The sequence below is a fragment of the Ictalurus furcatus genome, chromosome 11 (assembly GCF_023375685.1).
Source record: "Ictalurus furcatus strain D&B chromosome 11, Billie_1.0, whole genome shotgun sequence".
NCBI lineage: Eukaryota > Metazoa > Chordata > Actinopteri > Siluriformes > Ictaluridae > Ictalurus > Ictalurus furcatus.
Genome location: NC_071265.1, coordinates 24035994 through 24056255, shown reverse-complemented (window position 1 = coordinate 24056255; position 20262 = coordinate 24035994). Strand labels below are relative to the sequence as shown.

Sequence of the window (20262 nt, the reverse complement as noted above, 5' to 3'; positions counted from 1 at the left end):
CTTCAACTGTCCAGTTTTGGTGAGCCTTGCTGTGGAATCTTCTTCAGCAAAAATAAAAACTTCCGAGTCTCAAGTTTTTTGATGCCACAAAGAAATGAAAATTTATTACCGAAGTAACAAGAGCCGAGTCGGTTTGCAAAGCGACTGCCGGACTCCATCCTGATACACTATTTTAAACACTTTCAAAACTCTAAAGCTCATCCATCTGTTATTTCATGAGTATAAAGGAAGTCTGTTTGCAAACCAGCATACACACACGTCCTTGAACATCGGTGCATCTTCTCCAACAGTGGTGGCCTTACCAGTACGTGGAAATAAAGCAGTTCTTATCACTGATTATTTTAACTTTTGATTAGATCTGATTGATTACATAATCATATTTAAACCATAGTCTGATCAAAGAAATTCTCCTACCGCCTGTGCCCACTGCAGTCTCAGCGTTCAGTGTGTTGTGCATTCTGAGATGCTTTTCTGCTCACCACAGTTGTACAGAGTGGTTATCTGAGTTACTGTAGAGTTTCTGTCAGCTCGAACCAGTCTGATTACTCTCCATCGACCTCTCCCATCAACAAGGCTTTTCCCACTGCAGAACTGCCGCTCACTGGATGTTTTTTTCTTTATTGCACCATTCTGAGTAAACTGTAGAGACTGTTGTGCGTGAAAATCAGCAATTATAGAAATAAACAAACCAGTATATCTGGCACCAACAATCATACCACAGTCAAAATCAGAGATCACAGTTATTCCCATTCCGACGGTTGTTTGCCCGTATCCACATGATTTTACGCACTGCACTGCTGCCACACGATTGGATGATTAGATAACTGCATTAATGAATAGGTGTACAGGTGTTCCTAATAAAGTGCTCTGAGGGTAAAGATTGTGGTTATGAGCACCACTATGTTTGGTGACAAAGGGACTACATACAAGGACAAGCATCTAATACCCGCTCTAACACACAATAGTGGATCATCGTTGCTTTGGAGCTGTCTTGCTTCACCAAATATTAATTGTAGAAGTACTGATAATTCTGAAACGAGTATTTTGCAGAATGTCCCCATACGTTTATGCTCAGGATACCACACATTGTATAATTGCTCATTTTGATGACACATTTGCCAATAATTCTAGCATTGACCGTAAATCATTATGAACAAGTAAACATCACTCCCCAGTTAGGCTTCAATTCTTTATTGTCTTTTTGATTTCATTGTTTTCAAAACCCTTGCACATATTGCCATGATAAATATCAGAACACAAAGAAGATCTCCTATTTTGCAGATAGTACATGACTATTTACATCTAGGCAACATCTCTGAAAATGTATCTTTTTAAATGGATGTTATTCTGACAATGTGGCATTTTAAAAAAGAAGAAAAAAAATGCATTGGCCAGTATGTCATTATTTTAGGCTCCATGTTGTACAATATTGTAGCAGGAAATCAAGCATGTACTTATCTCAGCATGTCAGACTGACAAGAGAGAAACACATGGGGACTGACCAACAATTTTTCAAGACAAGTGCATGCTGCTATTCCACAAAAAAAGCATAAGATCAGTGATGCATACTGATGGTACATTCTTAACATTCTCCCAGAATGTATAAAATGCAAATAATCCTGCAACTGATGAGAGCAAATTGAAAATGTACAGGGTGGCAGGTAGGACAGAGTAATATCGCATTTAGTGAACGTGTAAAGCCTCTACATAGCGTCGACCTAAAGTTTCCTGCCAACAGCTGCAGCCTTTTCAAGTCTCAAATTTAGCACCACTCTCGAGCAGTGGCTCGACGCGCCTCTCGATCTGGCCTGGGAGGCGAGCAGAAAGTCCCAGAACAAAAAGCAAATAAAAATAATGACGTAAAATTTCACCAAAGTGGAAGAGTTCAATCAGAAGCATCGAATATTGCAAACGTGGTCTCAACCAAACAATGGCATGTATTAATAACATAAACCTCAGTGCCTTTTAAACAAGCTGGATATGTAAGTGTACCACTAAACGTAAAACTAAATCCACTCACACGAGCCCCCTTTTAACAGTTCTTGGGGCAAAAAGGCAGCTAGTGCTAACATTTCAGAGAGCAGCACAATAATAAAAAGATCAGCAGTGTAATCATCTTCTTCACAACTTTAGCTTTAGTTTGGCCTATGCGATGCACTCCAGGCATCAAGCTTCAGAGTGAAGTACGTGTTAAAGACTCAACTGAAATCTCAGGTGGAGAGTCAGTTAAGAAAAGCCTCCTTTTAAAGGTTTAATGGACAAAAGGATTTTTCGGAGAAGACACTATTCCTCACAAGAGGCACATTTAACTAAACAATTTCAGTGTAATGGGAGACTATAGAGGGGAAAGAATTAAACATCCTAATTTTGCATACATTTCCCCTGTCCTGGCAATCTTAAACATCACCGACCCGTACGACTTTGGTTGATGTAGCACAAAACATTTGGCTTCTTTCTGTATTCTACTGGGTGACAAAATAATTTACTTTCATTGCAAATCAGTTGATGAAACATTTTTAAAACATCTGACATGAAGCGAGACTGAATTTTTATTTTGTTTCTAGTTTAAACTAAAAGAGCAGTGCAGGGAAAAAGTCAGGTCACAATTAAAACTAAAATTCTCATTTATTTATTTTCCTTCTTATTGTGTTTTTTTTTATTTTTATTTCTCCTTCTTGGCTCATGGAAAATAAGTGGAGGAAGCTAAAAGCACACAATGCTGGACTTCCCGTGTCAAAGCACTGAAAAACCTGGGATGTGAATCAATGATCGCTTGTTCTTTTATTAAGCTTTTATTTCAGTGCCCGTGCCTAATGAGAGTCAGTTGGTGTCCATGTGGTCATCCGGAGAGTCTGAAGCTCCTCCGAGCGATGCAGAGGGAGTGGCTCTGGATGCACCCTCTCCATCTCGCCGCTGGTAGAAAAGCACGTAGGCTGCCTTAGTCTGAAAAAGAGCAGACGATCACATGACTAAACTAATACAAACACCGGATGTGAAGAGATAAGCTTCCAATTATATCTACAGACATTGCACAAGCCAGTTTCTAGCAGGTTTCATTCCTGTTTGCATCACAGTCATATTCCTGTATCATTCATTTATTTACAGAATATATAATAGTGATAGCTCAGCGGTTAAGACATTGGACTTCTGATTGGAAGGTCATGAGTTCAAATCACAGCACTGCCAAGCTGCCACTGTTGGGCCGTTGAGCAAGGCCCTTAACCCTCAACTGTATGAATGAGATAATTGTAAGTCGCTCTGGATAAGGGCGTGTGCCAAATGCTTTAACGTAATGTAATAATCATATTGTGGCAGACACCGTATGGCCAAAAGTATGTGGACACCTGACCATCACACGCATATGTTCTTTTTGAAAATTCCATATCAGATTTTGTCCCCTTTTGCTATTATAATAAACACCACTCTTCAGGGAAGGCTTTCCACTAGATTTTGGAGTGTGGCTGTGGGGGTTTGTGCTCATGCAGCCACAAGAGTATTAGTAAAGTTGGGCAGTGATGCTGGCTACGGAGGCTTGGAGTCCAGTCAGTAACCCATTTCACATCCCAAAGGTGTTCAGTGGGGTTGAGATAGGTGTTCTGTGCAGGCCGTTCGAGTTCTTCCACTCCAACTTGGGCAAACCATGTCTTCATGGAGCTCGCTTTGTGCACAGGGGCATTGTCATGCTGGAACAGGTTTGCACCCCTTAGTTTCAGTGAAGGGAAATTGTAATTCTATAGTATACAAATACACCTTATACAATTACGCACCTCCAACATTGTGGCAACAGTTGGCGGAAGAATCACATACGAGTGTGATGGTCAGGTGCACACAAACTTTTGGCCTTAAAGTGTAAGTGAGGAATAGAACAATGCTAATAATTTTGTGTTTGTTAAAGAATTACTACATCTGGAAAGTCTGTGAAACAAGTTAGTTCTTGGTTTCACTTAGCAGCTATATTGTTCCATCGAGAACCTCTGTACTGAAGACATTCCTAGGTCAGAAAACAAAATTACATCTCTGAATGTTCAAGTGCGAACACTAACTCAAACATGCTAAATAAACATCTCGCATAAAACTTTACCGTATAAATGATTACGCACATTTTTTTACCAGCTGTTTATTTGAACTGTCCACAATACAAGTGCCAGTGTAAGTTGTTGCTATAGAAACGATAACATTAGAACAAGCACATTTGTTTAAACAAACCTTGCCATTGGGAATACTGTCCCAACCATGCGTCATAAGTAAGGAATACTTGACGGGCCATTGAATTATTTACGGACCGGAGTCAATTATTCCACAGTTACCACAACCTCAAGAGATTGTTAAGAGGCATTGTTCGTTGTTAAAATGCTCTGGTGTGTGGAACTAATTTATTATGCATCCCGTCTCAAACCGAATTCAAAAACATCATTTTAGAACTAGTAACGGAGGCTTGAGCCACTGATATGCAGTTATATGAGTGGGGGGGAGGGTGTTTTTTTCCCATTTCATGCTAATAATATAAAAATACAACAAATAAATATCGATAAGCCTACTTGTTTTTTATTACTGCAGAAAATACAATAAATAAATAAATATATAACCGAACTTTTCCCTCATTTCAGTTAACTTGGCGAACTGATATAGAACTGTAATGCGGTCAAGACCTGACTGGAACTACTTTAGTTGTGCATTTACTGAAAAATAACTGCACACCTTCTAACCCATCTGACCAATGGCACTTTGTTATAAGCAAATATAAAGTGAGGTTTTAATACCAGTTCTGCTTTATACCAGCTGTGTTTCCACAGTTATAACTTTTCTATTAGACAAACTTGATACAGACAAAAAAAAATAAAAAATTTTAGTCAGTGTTATTCCCATGATTAAAAAGCAATCATTAGGATTATAGACAGATGCACAAATGTATTCAGACAAAAGAAAGAAAACTTGAGAATCTTACCACTATCTGATCCTCAGAGGCAGAGGACACACTGCTGTCATCAAAGTAATACCATTTTCTATCAGCCTTATTCTTAGCATATGCGGTATCTGTAACAGGAAATTAAGAAACTTACTGAAACTGTACAAGAGACTGAAGTCTTCCCCTTCATCAGGGCAAATACAAGAAATGTATTTATTGCTATCTACCGTCTATGGACAGATTCCTAACAATAAGGTGTCAATTCAAATATTCTATTCAAAAAGCAAACAAAAGAGATACTTGACAGGGAAGTAGGGAAGAGGGAACAGGTGATTAGAGAACAAATAAATGTGTCATCATTCACCAACAGCATGTCAAAACACTAATGAAACTACTCAGCCAAAAAAAAAAAAATCTGGGTCACAGTGAGTAAGATGAATAAATATTAACTTCTTTTGAGGGGGGGGGAACAGTGACGACTGTGACCTTCCTGCAGAGGAAGTAAGAATGTCGACAAGAGTAAAGAATGCTAACAGAAAACTCACAGTGGCCTCCACCCATTCCTCCATAGTGGTTAGAGACGGCAACAAGGTCGTATATGTATGGCTCGGCTTTAGGGTCGCAGACAAATTCAGACATGTTCAGATCCCTGTGGGACGACACAAGGCAGCATTGCATTAGCATCGCAGCAAAAGCTTCATGAAACATTTGTATTAAATAGCAAGCTTTAATTGAACTGCTTGGGCCAATTCAAACACGGAACCAAAGAACTGTATAAACACTCGACTGACCCCCATCTGCTATTTGTCAAGGGCACTGGAAACCATTCAAATTTGTTTAAAATATCTGATAACAGGATACCACAGTCTGTGTTCCTTGTTATACAACATTGAGCAACAACATATCAACTGAACGGTGAAGAGAAACGAGAAGTAGACAGAATTTCATCATACGAACCACTGAACATGTTAAACAAGAACAGCAAAAGACCTCAGCTGAACTAGAATGTTTACACATGATACAGACACAGTATGCAGGCAGCTGCACCAAGACTCGAGCGGCCATTTTCGAAGAAATCCTGCATGTACCCATCTCCTAAGAAGGTTAGCACTTGCACTGTGGAGATTGGGACTGCACCGACAGTCAAATTATAGAGTTATATAATAACGTTATCCGATTATATTTTGAACGGATTCTAAAATTAAGAATATACTCAACTCGGATTGCTTTTTCTGTTTTAAAATAAAAAAAGGTAGCGCTTGCTCTGAAGTAAAAGTGAGACAGAAGTAATAAATGAACTGCTTCCTGTTCTCTTCACGTTGAGAGACTCTAAACCTGAGCAAATAGAAATTACACAACACTCTTCACAGTATTGTTCTGTGTGGTAAATTGATCGTATTAAGGTACGCAAATACTTTACCATGATCTACACATGGGATATTTAAGTGAACCTGCAGCACATAATGATGCTTTACCCAGTGGCAAGGTGCCAGAGCTGTTGCTGTTTATTTTAAGAATCCATCTATTATGTATTCGCAACGCATGGCATAAAAATAATATACAAAATCTGGTTTGTATGATTTCAGGAGTCTTAAGATTATGTAAGACTCCGTAAAAGACTATCCCCATAAAACCTAGGCCAAATTCTACAGCATACTGTCTAAGAACATGTTTTTCCATGTCAGATTATACTGCCTATTCTGCTTACATCAGCACGATCATGCAGAAAATGGGGTCACAAACAGAAACAAGCTACTGGCATGCAGGTAGCAGAGTTACGCCTAGACAAATGATGCTTCGAATGGCAGAGAAGAGCAATCTTGAGGAGTTTCGTGTGACCTCCAATAAGTGGGATTTAAACAAGCATCATAACAGCAATCACACTCAGATGTTAATCGAAATTTTCTAACACTGTCGGAACTTTATCGGTTGTCTATCATCACAACGGCAACAAATCAGCTTGACACACACATTCCAGACCTGTGATCTTAACACACAGACAAAGAATTTGTTTACAATATGCAATTTTGACTACCACAGCAAAATCAGTCTTCGACGTCAAAAGCATTTGACTAAAGCGGTAAAACGGGTTTTCACAGATTATCACGTGGCAAGATTTAAATTTAACTTTTTTTTTTTCCGTGCAAAGACAAATTTGTGATCAGAAACTGGAATTAGCGCCAGCACCTTATCAGAGAGAAAGGCTAGAATAGTCAGTCTGAACAGGACTTCGGGGAGTTTTTTTGGTGATCATCACGTAGCAAAATCAAGCCTTTTTTTCCATCTTTTTTTATGGAAATCTACATGAATTGGCGAAATTGCAATTGCGTGAAATTGTCTTTCGCAGTGATGCTTGTTGGTAAATGAGAACTTTTAGCATTGCGATGACATCACATGACGTGACAAACCTGTGGAAAATGTGCGTTAATTTCGAAAAATCGCGAGCGCCTCCGAATATTATGGCGCTTCCTTGATTTTGCGTTCATTTGTGCGATCGCAAAATCCTGGAGGGACTGAATAGTAACATTACAGCAACGGACAAATTACATCTATCCTTCGTACTCATAACGCAGCCACTTGGGCTCATCAAAACGGCAATCTTCACTGTACCTGCAGAGGTTTAACCTGAACTGCTATGTTCTCCAATCTCATCATAATCGTTAAGCATGAAAGCCTTCAGTACGATCACAAACAACAGATTAGACAGAACTATACGCAAGATTATGCCCGTGGGGTCTGTCTTAACAGCTTGCTGCCATCTGGTGGAGGAAAATGTTCTCATTTGAGCGACTCGATACTTTAAAAAATAATCTATAAATCTTATGAGCATGAACACATACTAGGAAAAACATGCTAAGATGCGCATTGTAATAAAAAATAAAATGGAAAAAAAAGAGCCTTTATGTAATTCAAGGTCAAATTTTCCTGTAGCTTGTAGCATCTGACCTGATGGGGAAATCGACGACAGTATCCAGTTTGTCTCTCCAGCAGCGGTTGTAGGAGAAGCGTTTCAGATGAACCACCAGAATGCGGGGTAGTGACCACAGATCAAACTTCTTCGTAGCCTGCTGGTGCTTCTTACAGGTGGGGCAGTACCTGCTCATTGAGACAGCGCAAATGGGTGCTCTACAGCTCACACAAAAGAATTTCACCAGAAAGACTTTTTTCCTAACAATCATTATAATAAAGTGAACCACGTTCAACAATCTAGCAGTGTGGTGCTGTTCATTTTAAAAGGTGAGAGCATCTACCATGGATCATGCTCTCCAAGAGTCTCCATGGTAGTGAAGAGCTCGATGCATTCCCTCAGAGCCACCGTGGCCTTCTTTTTCTGCGCTTGCATCATGCTCTCATGTTTCTCGTAAGCCTTGAAAGTGAGACAGCAGAGCTGACGTCATTCTGATGAGTACAACATACAGACTTCACCCTAAAACAACACAAACTATGCCGACCTCTGCCTCCTGGTCGTTGTAGCACTGTCTTTTGGTTTCTGAGTCCCAGTCAATGGCTATTGTGGAATGTGCTGTAAAAAATCATTATTGGTTATTGAAATATTCAGATCTCTAAAAACAAATGTGATATGAAAGAAAACGACAATTCGTTACGTGTGAGTTTGAGGATGTTGCCAGCTAAGGGACTGATATTAGCCGTGCCATAGGAGTTCACCATGCTAAAGGAGAAAAGTTTAGGTCGAGAAGAACAAGTCTTTCCAGTAGTAGGAACGGGTCCGTTCTCAGGCTCTGAGGTCTCGTCCGCCCCTTCTACAGTCTCTGACTGGCTGCTTTCTGGATCCGGGCTCAGTTGGTGGTCCATTGCTTCCTCTTCACCTGGAAATATCCCAAAAAGAAATAAGACTAAGCTAAAACACTCTCAATAAATAACTGGAAACATTTATTCTTTCATAGAGAATCAATCAATGAAGCAATGACTTCATAAAAAATCAACGAACGAGCCTAATATATCTCCAAAATACAGACATAGCTTATCAGCCATCCAATCAAAACTTACCATCACACACTCCATTGGGCCCATTGCATGTGTCAGAGTGGTTGCTGCCAGTGGTAGAACAAGCACTGCTGGATGCCCCATTGGACATTGGACTGCTACAGCTACTTAACCCTGCATTGTGGCTAGACGCTAAATCTCCTCGGTCTGAATGGCTACTAGAGGATGTGGCTGTAGCGAACACTCTGCTCTCCATTATGGTACCCTGTGAGTGCTTCACATAACGCCTAAAGAATCCAAGGAAAAGTATGATCTTTAGTATTGGTGGTTTTTGATCAACAAATTGAGAACTATTACACCCAACAGACCCCTTTACCATACGCATATTAAATCTGTACAGTGTCATTAATTACATTCAAGAGGCTAGGAGCTTCTTAATTTGTAATAACAAAAAGGTAACGATAAACGTATGGGATGAATGCAGCTCACACCCACCCAATCCTCTCCAGTACACGCTCATACAGTGTGTCTGGTGAGAGGTTGTGGCGAGGAACCGTGATGAGGAGTGGTTGTCCAAACAGCATGGTGCACGAGGAGCCTCCGCTGTGCTTCACATCTCTCTCCCTGAAGTATACTGGCAGATTCATCCGCTCACTATCCTCCTCAGAAACCTCGTAGCTAAAACACATACATACAGTAGGACAGTTGTCAAATTCTCAAGCTGATAAAATAGGCAAAGCACACGAGTTGGTTTCAGTAATTAAATAACGATCGATCGATAGACAGATGAGATGTTAATCTGTGGTTCTGACTCTCTGTGGTCATTAAAACCTGCAAAATTCCCCCATTGGTCCTTATCTACCATGGCGCCCTAATAATCTCCATCCCTTAATTGGCTACATCACTCTACTCTCCTCTCCACCATTAGCTGGTGTGTGGTGGGTGTTCTGACGCACTATGGTTGCCGTTGCATCAGCCAGGTGGACGCTACACACTGGTGGTGGTTTGAGGAGATTAAAGTGGGAGTGCAACGCAAACATTACAAAGTTCACACTGTTGATAAACGAAATCAATTCAATTATATGACTCACATAAAGATGTCATCTTTTTCCATGATGTGGTTGAGACCTTCATCCTTTCTGTAAATTTTATGAAATCTGTGATTGTAAACATCTGCCACAATCATCTAGATAAAAAACAAAACAAAAAAACAAAAAACAAAATGGTACAAAGACACGAATTACATACAAACAGCACATGAACAGCAAGTGAAGATAAAAATGAGCAGATGAAGTATAAAAGAAAAAGAATATGCTTTTCAAGTCTCACATTCTCTGCAGGAACTCCAGATAGCTTGGCTAACGAGCTGCACAGGTCTGCTACTGTACCTAGTTTAGGGACCACCAAACGAAACTAGGAGAGATGGAGAATAAAGAGGGAAGATCGTGATGTTATTCATTTGATCCTACCTAGCCACTTGTTAAGACCATTACTTAAAGCGCATCACTTGACCAAATGCTGCAAAAATAAAACTGAAGGTCCAAGTTCAAGGCTATTTTATTCAACGCTATTCAAATACAAACTGTCTCAGCAGCATGAGATGCGTTACATGATATGACGTAAGTTTAAAGACAGAACCAGGCTGTGACTAGAAAAATGCTATCGACTCATACTTGCATGGGTCTGGACTGAGGTTCGTTGCGGACCAGGAACACTTCCATGGTGCGATCTTTCTTCATGGGCAGTGGCAGGGTGAGGTAGCAGAAAGGGTCAAAAGTGACTGACACTTTGGAGCACTCTGGGCAGACCAGCGTGGACTTGAACAGGCCATGGAAGATATCCACAATGATGGAATCGTTACGTAGCCGGTGGTTTGTCCACGCCTCTTTAGCCACAATCTGTCAAAGCAGAAACATGACAAGATTTGAATTTCCCCTCTATACAAAGTGACTATCACATCATTGCTGTGCTTAACTAGACCAGTTGCTTAAATTGTCCCATTACTTCAAAACAAACTTGAAAATACATAATGTTCCCATCTCTCTCACACACACACCATATGTAAACTAACAAAACACTCTGTTACATCATGTCAAAAGGCAAGGAAAACATTCACTAGTGAGGTTCGGTGTATGCCAGAGCCACGAGCCATATTGAAAAACATTTTTACAGCTGCTTGTGAAATACCTCATCTGGCCTGCCCTCTGCATCTCTCAAGGCCAAGTAAGGCTTCTTCTTGACACGGTTCAGGTCTTCATGTAAGCCATCAAGCAAGAAGGCCAGAAGCTCCTGAGAGTCCTGCTGCTGGTACCCTGAGAACTGAGGGGCAAAACGGCCAACCTGCGTCTGTGCAGAAGAGACACCGTACTTCCCAATGAGCACTTTCAACATAGCACTGGTTAAGAACATTTCAACTCTCCATACTATGCCAAATGTTATAACTTGGAGCCTTCTAGTCCAGGCAGGATGTTTTAATGTAAATCAAACTCCCTGATAGACTGAGAACTAAAATTATAACGGCATTGTGATTTACTTTAAAAGTACGTGGAGCCACATAGCTGCTCCGGCTGAGCCACATCTGTTTGATCAAGTCTGCAAAGGCCTCAGCGATCTCCCCGCGCATTCCTAAAGGATTCTCTCGGTTGATCTCGGCTTCGTATTTGTCCTCCAGAAAATATTCAGTCAGTGGGGGCGAATTGCTCAGACACTGGAAGAGATAAATGAGGAATGCACAGCACTTTAGTGCAAACATACACTACCAGTCAAAAGTTTAGACACACTCAATCTTTATTTGTATTATTTTTTCCCATTATTTTAGAATAATAATAATAAAGTCATCAAAACTTTGTAATTATGGGAATTATGTTGTGATAAATCCAAAATAAATCAAAATAATTTAATATATTTTATCATGTTCAACGTAGACACCCTAGAATTTCCAGAAATGTATTCTTGGCATTTCTTGAGGAATCCCCCTGAGATGCTTTTTAAACAGTATTAAAGCAGTTCCCACCTATGCTAGACACTTATTGGCTGCTTTTCAGAATATTTTGCTCCAAGTCATCCACTAAAAATATATATATTTTTTGTAAATAATGTTAGTTTTCTAATGAAAGAAATTAATATGCTGGCACAATTATATTTGTCTACAACATTTCAAACATTTAATCATACACCTTCAAATCAAAAGGTTTTTAAGATCATGAGAAACATTTCAGATGAATGTCTCCAAACCGATAGTGTAGGTTTGTGTGATCGCAAATGCACAGGTCATAAAGATCAGGATCTTTAAGAAATGGCTGTGTGAAGACCATCTAAACACATGCAATTGGGTGAGTAGTGCGTGTATGTACCTGGAGTGCAGAGTTCATGAAGCAGGTGTTGCCCAGATTGCTGAGGCCACACAGGCCAGGCTGAGAAGCAGGCTCTCTGTAACTGTAGGATGAGCTGTATGAGCTGTACCCTCCCAACCTGCAGAAGAGGAACAGCTGTGTTTTCTCTTTGTATAAATATTAAAAATGTAACGGCAAAATAAATGAATAGGATTAAAAAAAAAAACTATGATGATCTATGATAGAACACAAAAGTTAAGTCACAAACAAGTTCAATGTAAACATACTGACTGAATTTAGATGATAAAATAAAGACGTGAGGGAGGAACAGACCTGATTCCACCCGAGGTGCTGTTGTTCAGCATGTAGCTTGAGTTGCTGCTGCTGCTGCTGTCTCCATTGGTCACTGTGGAAGAAATGGTGGCAGAGGAATTGGAGGATAGCTTCGGTGACGTTGTGAAAGTCCTAGAGGTGGCTGTACTGGATCTGGAAGTAAACAAATTAGTGATTAACAAAACGCTAGACAGCAACTGATACTGACAGAAATGTAGAATGGTGTAAAGGTAAATCTGAACATACTCACTTGGGATGGGAGGCTTGTCTGGGCCACGTGCCATCCTCATTCTTACTCTCAATCACAAGTACCTGAGGGCGAACAGATCAACGTTAGGAACAGAAAAACTGAAGCAGACACACTGTTGATAGTTGATATGCTAAATTACTGTGACAGTTTGGTCATGTTCAGACAGAAACACAAATCTGATTTAGTTCTCATTGAAAATTACAAGTAACCAAAATTGACTTCTGCATTCGGACTGTAGTCATATTTACTTGCATATTCCTAATTAGCTGTCATAATTGCAGTGTTGGCAAACGTCCAAGTAATGTGGGGCAGGTGAACTTTAGGAAGTTGACGGTATTAAAGATAGACCATGGGATCTTAAACAGTAAATATATACACTACCGGTCAAAAGTTAAGAGACACTCATTCTTTATTTGTATTATTTTTTTCCTCCACATTTTAGAATAATAATAAAGTCATCAAAACTCTGGAGTAACACAAATGGAACTATGGGAATTATGTTGTGATAAAAAGAAATCCAAAACAAATCAATAATTTAATATTTTAGCATCTTCAAAATAGAGACCCTTTCTGCCTAGAATTTTCAGAAATGTACTCTTGGAAATTTCTCAAACGATTTCTTGAGGAATCCCTCTGAGATGCTATTTAAACAGCATTAAAGGAGTTCTCACCTATGCTGGACACGTATTGGCTGCTTTTCGGAATATTTCGCTCCAAGGTCATGCATTTACAAAAATTTTTTGTAAAATAAAATGTGAGTTTTCTAATGAAAGAAATGAATATGTTGGCACAATTATATTTGTCTGCAACACCGATTTCAAATATTTTAATCATACACCTTCAGATCAAAAGATCTTTAAGATCCTGAGAAACATTTCAGTCAAGTGTCTCCAAACTTTTGCCCGGTAGTATATATATTTTTCATGTCCTTGAAAACAAATACAAAATGTTCAAAAACTGAAATTAGATCTATAATTCGGCAGTACAGTCATGTGAGGTTCTACCCAGTGATTGTATGTTTACAGTCTATGATCCTCCCCTGTCCTGCCTTTCCAATGGTTTTCCTCCGTGTTGTTCTTGTTAAATATCTGGTGCAGAGAAACGCGTATGAAATCCAACTGAGACGCATGTCCCAAAATCTAACTTTGAGCCACATGTGGAAAAATTCAGATTGCATGTCTTTTTGCTGTTTAGAAAATCTTTTCCACTCAAGTTAGCTATGGCAAAAAACCCACCCAGATTAATACTACCTGGCTGAACACAGAGCCTGCTTATACTTTAAGATGTATAAAAGGGAGTGTTACACCTTGGGCAATGTCCTACCTGGCCCTGAAAAAGCCCGGCATCCTGAACGGTGCTGTCAGGCTTGTTTAACTGCTCGTAAGTGTTACTCATGTACTTGTTCCACAACCGAGTCTCCTTTTCTGATGGGATATTAAAGAGAGTCCTCATCTCTTTCTCAATGGTATCTAAAGCAGGATGACAAACCATTAGGAAAATTACACAATCTTCATGGTGTCTACAAGTATCCTCATTATAGCTCAGGGAAAAAAGTCAATATTTCTAGCGTTTCTCACATTTGGGCAATATATTGAATTTGTAGGGCAAAAATGCACAGATACAGAATAATATAAAGTCCTCATGGAGTATAGGAGTATTTGCTGTTCCTCAGCTAATTCTGGTTGAACTTTCCCCGTATCTCTCAGTTACAGATGGAAGTTATCTAATCAATCTAGTCGTTGACCTTATAATATTACCAGGTAGGGGTGTGTGTGTGTGTGTGTTTGTGTGTGTATGATGATCACTGAGGGAAAACATAAGAATTGCCTAAAACCCTTAAAATCAATAGAAAATGTAAATTTTCATTTAAGACAATTTAATACTTATTTAAGATGGACAGTTTTCTTAAGACCTATTTTAAAAGGTCTTTAAAATACACAAATCCATTACATTTAAAATAAAATCAACACTGTTTGTTTGAAATCTTTATGAAGTCATGATGTTATAGTTGATGCTCTCATACCAATAGTGTCAGCTTTACTGAAATGGCGAGTGACCACGTTGTCCATGTTGTCATTCTCGCACAGGTTCAGCTCCAGCAGATAGACTTCCACTTTACAATGCTTCACAAACATGCCATGCTCGACCACCTAGGGAAGACGGGAGGGGGGGGGGGGGGAAAAAAAAAAAACACAAACTCGGATCTAGCATTGATGGATTCAAATATGCATAAAGTCTAGAAATGTTAAAATCATCGGCCACTGAAAAACTTTGGCCAAAAACAGCACTTTTGGTTTTCAAAAAAAGAAAAAGAAAAAAAAATATGCTTGTGAAAAGTCTCAAATCTAACAGTTTATAAATAATGTTTATGGTGAAGATAATTAGAAAATGAATAATGCAATATTATTTCCCGATCCTGCACTAGTGTTGAGCTGAACTCCGATTCCCCTTCACATGCATGTGCGTTACAGTGCAAGCATACAAATACTACATATACACACACGAGATTTCGGTTTCTTTTATTCACAGGGTAGATTTTAGTACTTTATTTATTTAATTTTTTTTATACATAGTAAAAACTTGAACAATGGCTAAAAGCCCAACAAAGAGCATTAGAATGAAAAGCTGCCTTCACACCATGTGGGAATTCCCGTAATTACGAGATTCCGCCTTGTAAAAAGCGTTCACGTCGAGCTTATAATTCCAACTTGTAAACGAGGAATTTTCTGAGAGCACCGACTTGTACAACCTGACCGATGCAACGTCATGCGGAAAAACACTCAAAACGGCGGCGGATTCAACAGTAAAATGTCATTAAGTAGTTCTCGTAACATTTGTGTAATAGTTTGTATAATTGACCGTTATTAATGTCTTAATAATGGAAGATTAAACGAAAAGACATACGATACGGTTTAACGACGCTAGCACAGAGATGGATAATTGAATGTCACATAATTCCGAGTCCGAGGACGTGAACATCTCCCGGGTTGTCGTCTAGTAATTACGGTAACCCCGACATGGCGTGAACGCAGCCAGATCTAACTTCATCTAACGGTCTGAAGACTTTATGGGTGCGCTGTGCTGAATTCCGTGTCCTCTTTGTGCGCACGCCGTATTACATGCAAAAATCACATGATCTCAATAGAAACAACAGAAATCATGATTAATTACACAGCATGGTCTGCTTACTCCGTACCAGTTCCTGACGGCACAGCTGATAACATTATGACACCCTCAATTATGCTCCTGAATGGGTGGAAATGTTAGTTTTTCTGTCTTCTTTGTTTAGGCCATCAGCTTGGGATGATTAAATTGTTTATCACTACTGCACAAACTACAAAACAGCACCAGAATTGCTAACAAACAAATAGACAAATAATAAGCAAATACAGCCACCCCACAAAAAATGGCACCTTCACAGAGAGAAACAGGAACCGTGTTACCTTCCTGACGATGGGCCGCTGTCCTTCTAGACATCCGTACCAGCTGACGAGGTTTCGCCATGCTTCTGTAGGCACTAGGACATAATCTAACTCATCTATGAGATGTTCCTTCAGCGCTTGGGTTTCCTGGTCTGCGAGACAAACATTGGCGATATATAAATTTAAAGTCTTAGCTATTTTTATTAGTGACAAGAAACCTACATCACTCAGTCAATAATAATAATAACAATAATAAAACAGTACATGCATTTGGTCACCTTTAACAACAATAAGCACAGTATGCTAATCATTAATTATACAACGAGTCATCCTTGCTTTCTTTTCACACCACACTATCGCTACGTTCATAACTGTATGCTAGCATTTCTGTAGAAATCAACAGCAAGATGCTAACTAGCATTTACAGCTTTGGGAAGATGCCTTTACCCGCAGTGACATACCCAGACGTGCTTTGTGGACTATCAATAATATATCTCCATGTTAACGTGAACAGGTCAGGCTCGGGCTCAAAGAATACTATCAAACTAAAAGCAGGTTAGAGAAGAATTTGTACAAGTTGTGATGGAAACGGACCACGACAGAACCACCGCTGAGCTGTATTATCTTGGTGATGGAAGATTCTGAGCACAGCAGCGACAGTGATATAGTCGTGTGAACAGTTAGTCTATTGCATGTATTTTCCCATGACCCATGCGTCATCATCATCCGTTTCTGTAGCAGTAGATAAATACACTATATGCCCAAAAGTTTGTGGACACCTGACCATGATACCCATAAGTGTCCCACTCCAGATTATGTCCCCTTTTCCTGTTATAATAACCTCCATTTTTCTGGTAAGGTTTTTCAACTAGATTTTGGACCTGGGGTTGAGGTCAAAACTCTGTGCGGGCCGCTCGAGTTCTTCCACACCAAACTTGGCAAACCATGTCTTCGTGGACCTTGCTTTGTGCACAGAGGCACTGTCATGATGAAACATGTTTGGACCTCTAAGTTCCAATGAAGGCAAATCTTAATGCTACAGCATACGAAGACATCCTATACAATTGTGTGCCTCTACCTTTTAGGGAAGAACTGCGTATGGCTGTGATTGTCAGATGTCCACAAACCTTTGGCCATGTAAACAATGTGGGACCGGATGTTGAGCTGGTCGACACCTACAAATATCTTGGCATATAACTGGACAACGGGCTGAACTGGAAAGTCAATACAGAGGCCGTGTACAGGAAGGGGATGGGCAGACTCTACTTTCTGAGGAAGCTCAGGTCTTTTAATGCTTGTAGCAAGATGTTGGAGAGCTTCTACTGGTCTGTTCTACCAGCAGGTGCTGTCTTCTTTGCAGAAATATGCTGGGGTGACCACATTAGAGCAGGAGAAGCAAGGAAGCTCAGTAAACTGATTAAGGTGGCTGGCTCTGTCCTGGGATGCTCCCTGGACAGTTACGATGTGGTCATGGAAAGGAAGAAACTAAACAACTACTGACGTTCCTGGACAACACTTCACATCCAATCACAACAGAAGAGCACTTCAGCAACAGACTCACTTAGCTCGGCTGTAGCTAGAAACTGTACTGGAGGGTTTTGTTTTGGTTTTTTAAACCAACGGTGATCACTCGCCCTGTACAACAGTTTATCACAGTGCTGGGACATGACTGTGCGTTAGAGCCTATTCCTTGAATAAACTCATCGGACATCTCTATCTATTTAGTGTAGTGTGGATACGTACATAGGTGCACAGGTAGACTCGCAGGCAAATTAATTTTTGCAAAACTCTTCCCACCCTTTCTAGTGGAAAAATCTCTTCTTTTTTTTTTTTTTTAAACGGATGAAAGTCTTACCGGAAAAAAGGCCAGAGTTGTCGACGGGTCCAGGATACAAATTTTGTTCTCCGACGTTGTACAAATCCCAGCTATCAAAGCCCACATATTTTTTCCACTGTTTGAACCATCGACTGTCAATCAAAAACCTACAGAAAACCGACACAATGGGTAAAGATTGTCAATCACAAAATCAAAAAGCACAATTAAAAAGCATGATAAAAAAAGCACTACAGAGGGCTGTCAGCACTGAAGTCTTAATCTGCTTGTTAAAGACATGCCTGTTGCCACTGTATAAGCTTGTTAGCGAGGATTCCCTTCAACCCAGTACTCAAGGCAGGTGAACTGTCTGACCTGTACTCAAGTAAACTTTACTGAGGAAAGCTAGAACCTCAGTGACAATCTTTAATTTTAATAATAATAATAATAATAATAATAATAATAATAATATCAATATCATCACTCAAGACAAGTTCCCTCACTAGACTACACTGAGCAGCCCATTGTGAAGCTCGCCCCTGACCACTGCACAGCGAAATCCATCAGCTATCCTTTAGGATTATAATCTCATACTAGTGCACAAACACCTCACGCTTTACTTACTGAAATGTCTGATGCTGATCTTTTGCTGTCACAGTCTCTGGGTGTTATCCAGTGCCCATGACAAAGCAGTAGCATAGCTAACTAGAGCTAGCTTTGGGTACTAAAACGAATAACATGTTGACTAACAGCTGAGTAGCTGGCAACAAATACACTTCAAAATACATCCTGTTTATCAAAAAGTGTATCATTAAACCATCGTTCAAAACTAACAATAGTATAGCTAACTATCATAGCTAACCTGGTTAAAGCAGCAGTAGCTAAGCTAACGTGCTAGTGAGCCGTCTACAGAGCTTTCCTTGTTATTATCAGAAAATGACGAGTCCCTCGCTCAGCAGCGCCCTATTATTACCATCATCATCATTATTAATAATATTATTATTATTGTAAACTTGCTCGAACTAAAGCGGTGTTTTAGCGACTGAATTTAAACCCGTATTGGCTAATGACATGCTAATAACATGTTAGCCGACAACTTGGTGAAGCAGCCAGCTAATATCCGCGCAGCTACGCGACTCGTTTTAACTACATAACGTGCTGGCAAACAAAACAACTAAAATACTGTCACGGTAACTCATTAACCCCGTGTGTGTGTCGACAGTGTTAGCTCGTTTGCTACTGTTCAACTAGCAACATAGCCTAGCTTAGCGAGCTCAGCGCTAATCATTTCCCTGACCTGAGTTGACTGAGAGGGGTTCAGCTCCAGTGAGCTAGCACAAGCTCAGACAGTCACAGCTACTACACGCGACCGCAAGCTAGCTAATTCTGAGCCAACGGAACCGGCGATGTGTCAAGTCTCTTACCATTCGTCTCCTTTTCGGAGTGTAGTTTTCAGAAGAGCTCCGATGGTCTGCTTTTGACTATCGATTGAAGGAAGCGGGGTTTGAGCAGGCACGGGTTCCGCGACGGGCTCCGCGGCGTTACCCGGCTCGGGTCCACCTCCCTCCGCCATGGCGCACTGAGTGAAGCCGCTGAGGTCGCGTGCAGCTGGAGGAAACGCGCTTGTGTGGCTAAGCTAACTAAACTAAACACACGCGCGCGCACGCACGCCCGTCCGCCTCCTGTGATTTGCAGTCACATGCGTTAAATAGTAGAACTGCGTCACTTCATAAACCATTCTCCAAAACACTAAATATTTTTCATAAGAATTAACCAACGATTAGAATAAATCAGTCGTATATAGCCGTCGAGCAGTTAGCTAATGCTAGCGGGGGTTTGCTTAAAAAACTCTTTTGTACAAGATGTATTCACCGCATGTTTATCAAAATAGACTTGGCATACGTTTAAAACGCATACAAACTATTACTGAATAGTCTTGGTGACTTTGTTTGAACTTAAACAATGCCGAAGGAAGAAAATAAATGAAGCTTTCGAGCCGCTGCCATAACCCTGTTTATTATAGTCACTGGTATAGAGACGGTGGGTCAGTACGCTGTAGATCAGCGAGCACAGCGGCTACGTCCCAAATGACTCAAGTTGACATATAGGGTACCAGATATAGTGTGGATGTCGTTACTTGAAAACCTTTTAGTGCATTTATACAAGGGGGTACTGACTCATTTGAGGTTGAACCAAAGGTCAGTGGAAAAGCACTATGACGTGAAATAATTCTTTGACGTGAAAATAATTCTTCCATGGTA

The 20262-nt window shown here is 40.1% G+C and overlaps 1 protein-coding gene across 1 annotated transcript; it reads right to left on the bottom strand.

Annotated features, from left to right (window-relative positions):
• Positions 1-1168: 1168 nt before the first annotated feature.
• Positions 1169-20146, bottom strand: usp4 (ubiquitin specific peptidase 4 (proto-oncogene)). Its single transcript, XM_053635713.1, has 22 exons — positions 19426-20146; positions 18044-18171; positions 16210-16340; positions 14790-14916; positions 14090-14235; positions 12767-12828; positions 12517-12669; positions 12205-12322; positions 11385-11558; positions 11039-11197; positions 10525-10749; positions 10181-10264; positions 9943-10037; positions 9347-9529; positions 8915-9138; positions 8512-8733; positions 8359-8429; positions 8158-8273; positions 7853-8002; positions 5452-5555; positions 4946-5034; positions 1169-2943 (listed from the first exon to the last, which is right to left on the bottom strand). Exons 1-22 carry the CDS (start codon positions 19572-19574, stop codon positions 2821-2823), a joined length of 3033 nt encoding a protein of 1010 aa, XP_053491688.1. The 5' UTR covers positions 19575-20146; the 3' UTR covers positions 1169-2820.
• Positions 20147-20262: the final 116 nt, after the last annotated feature.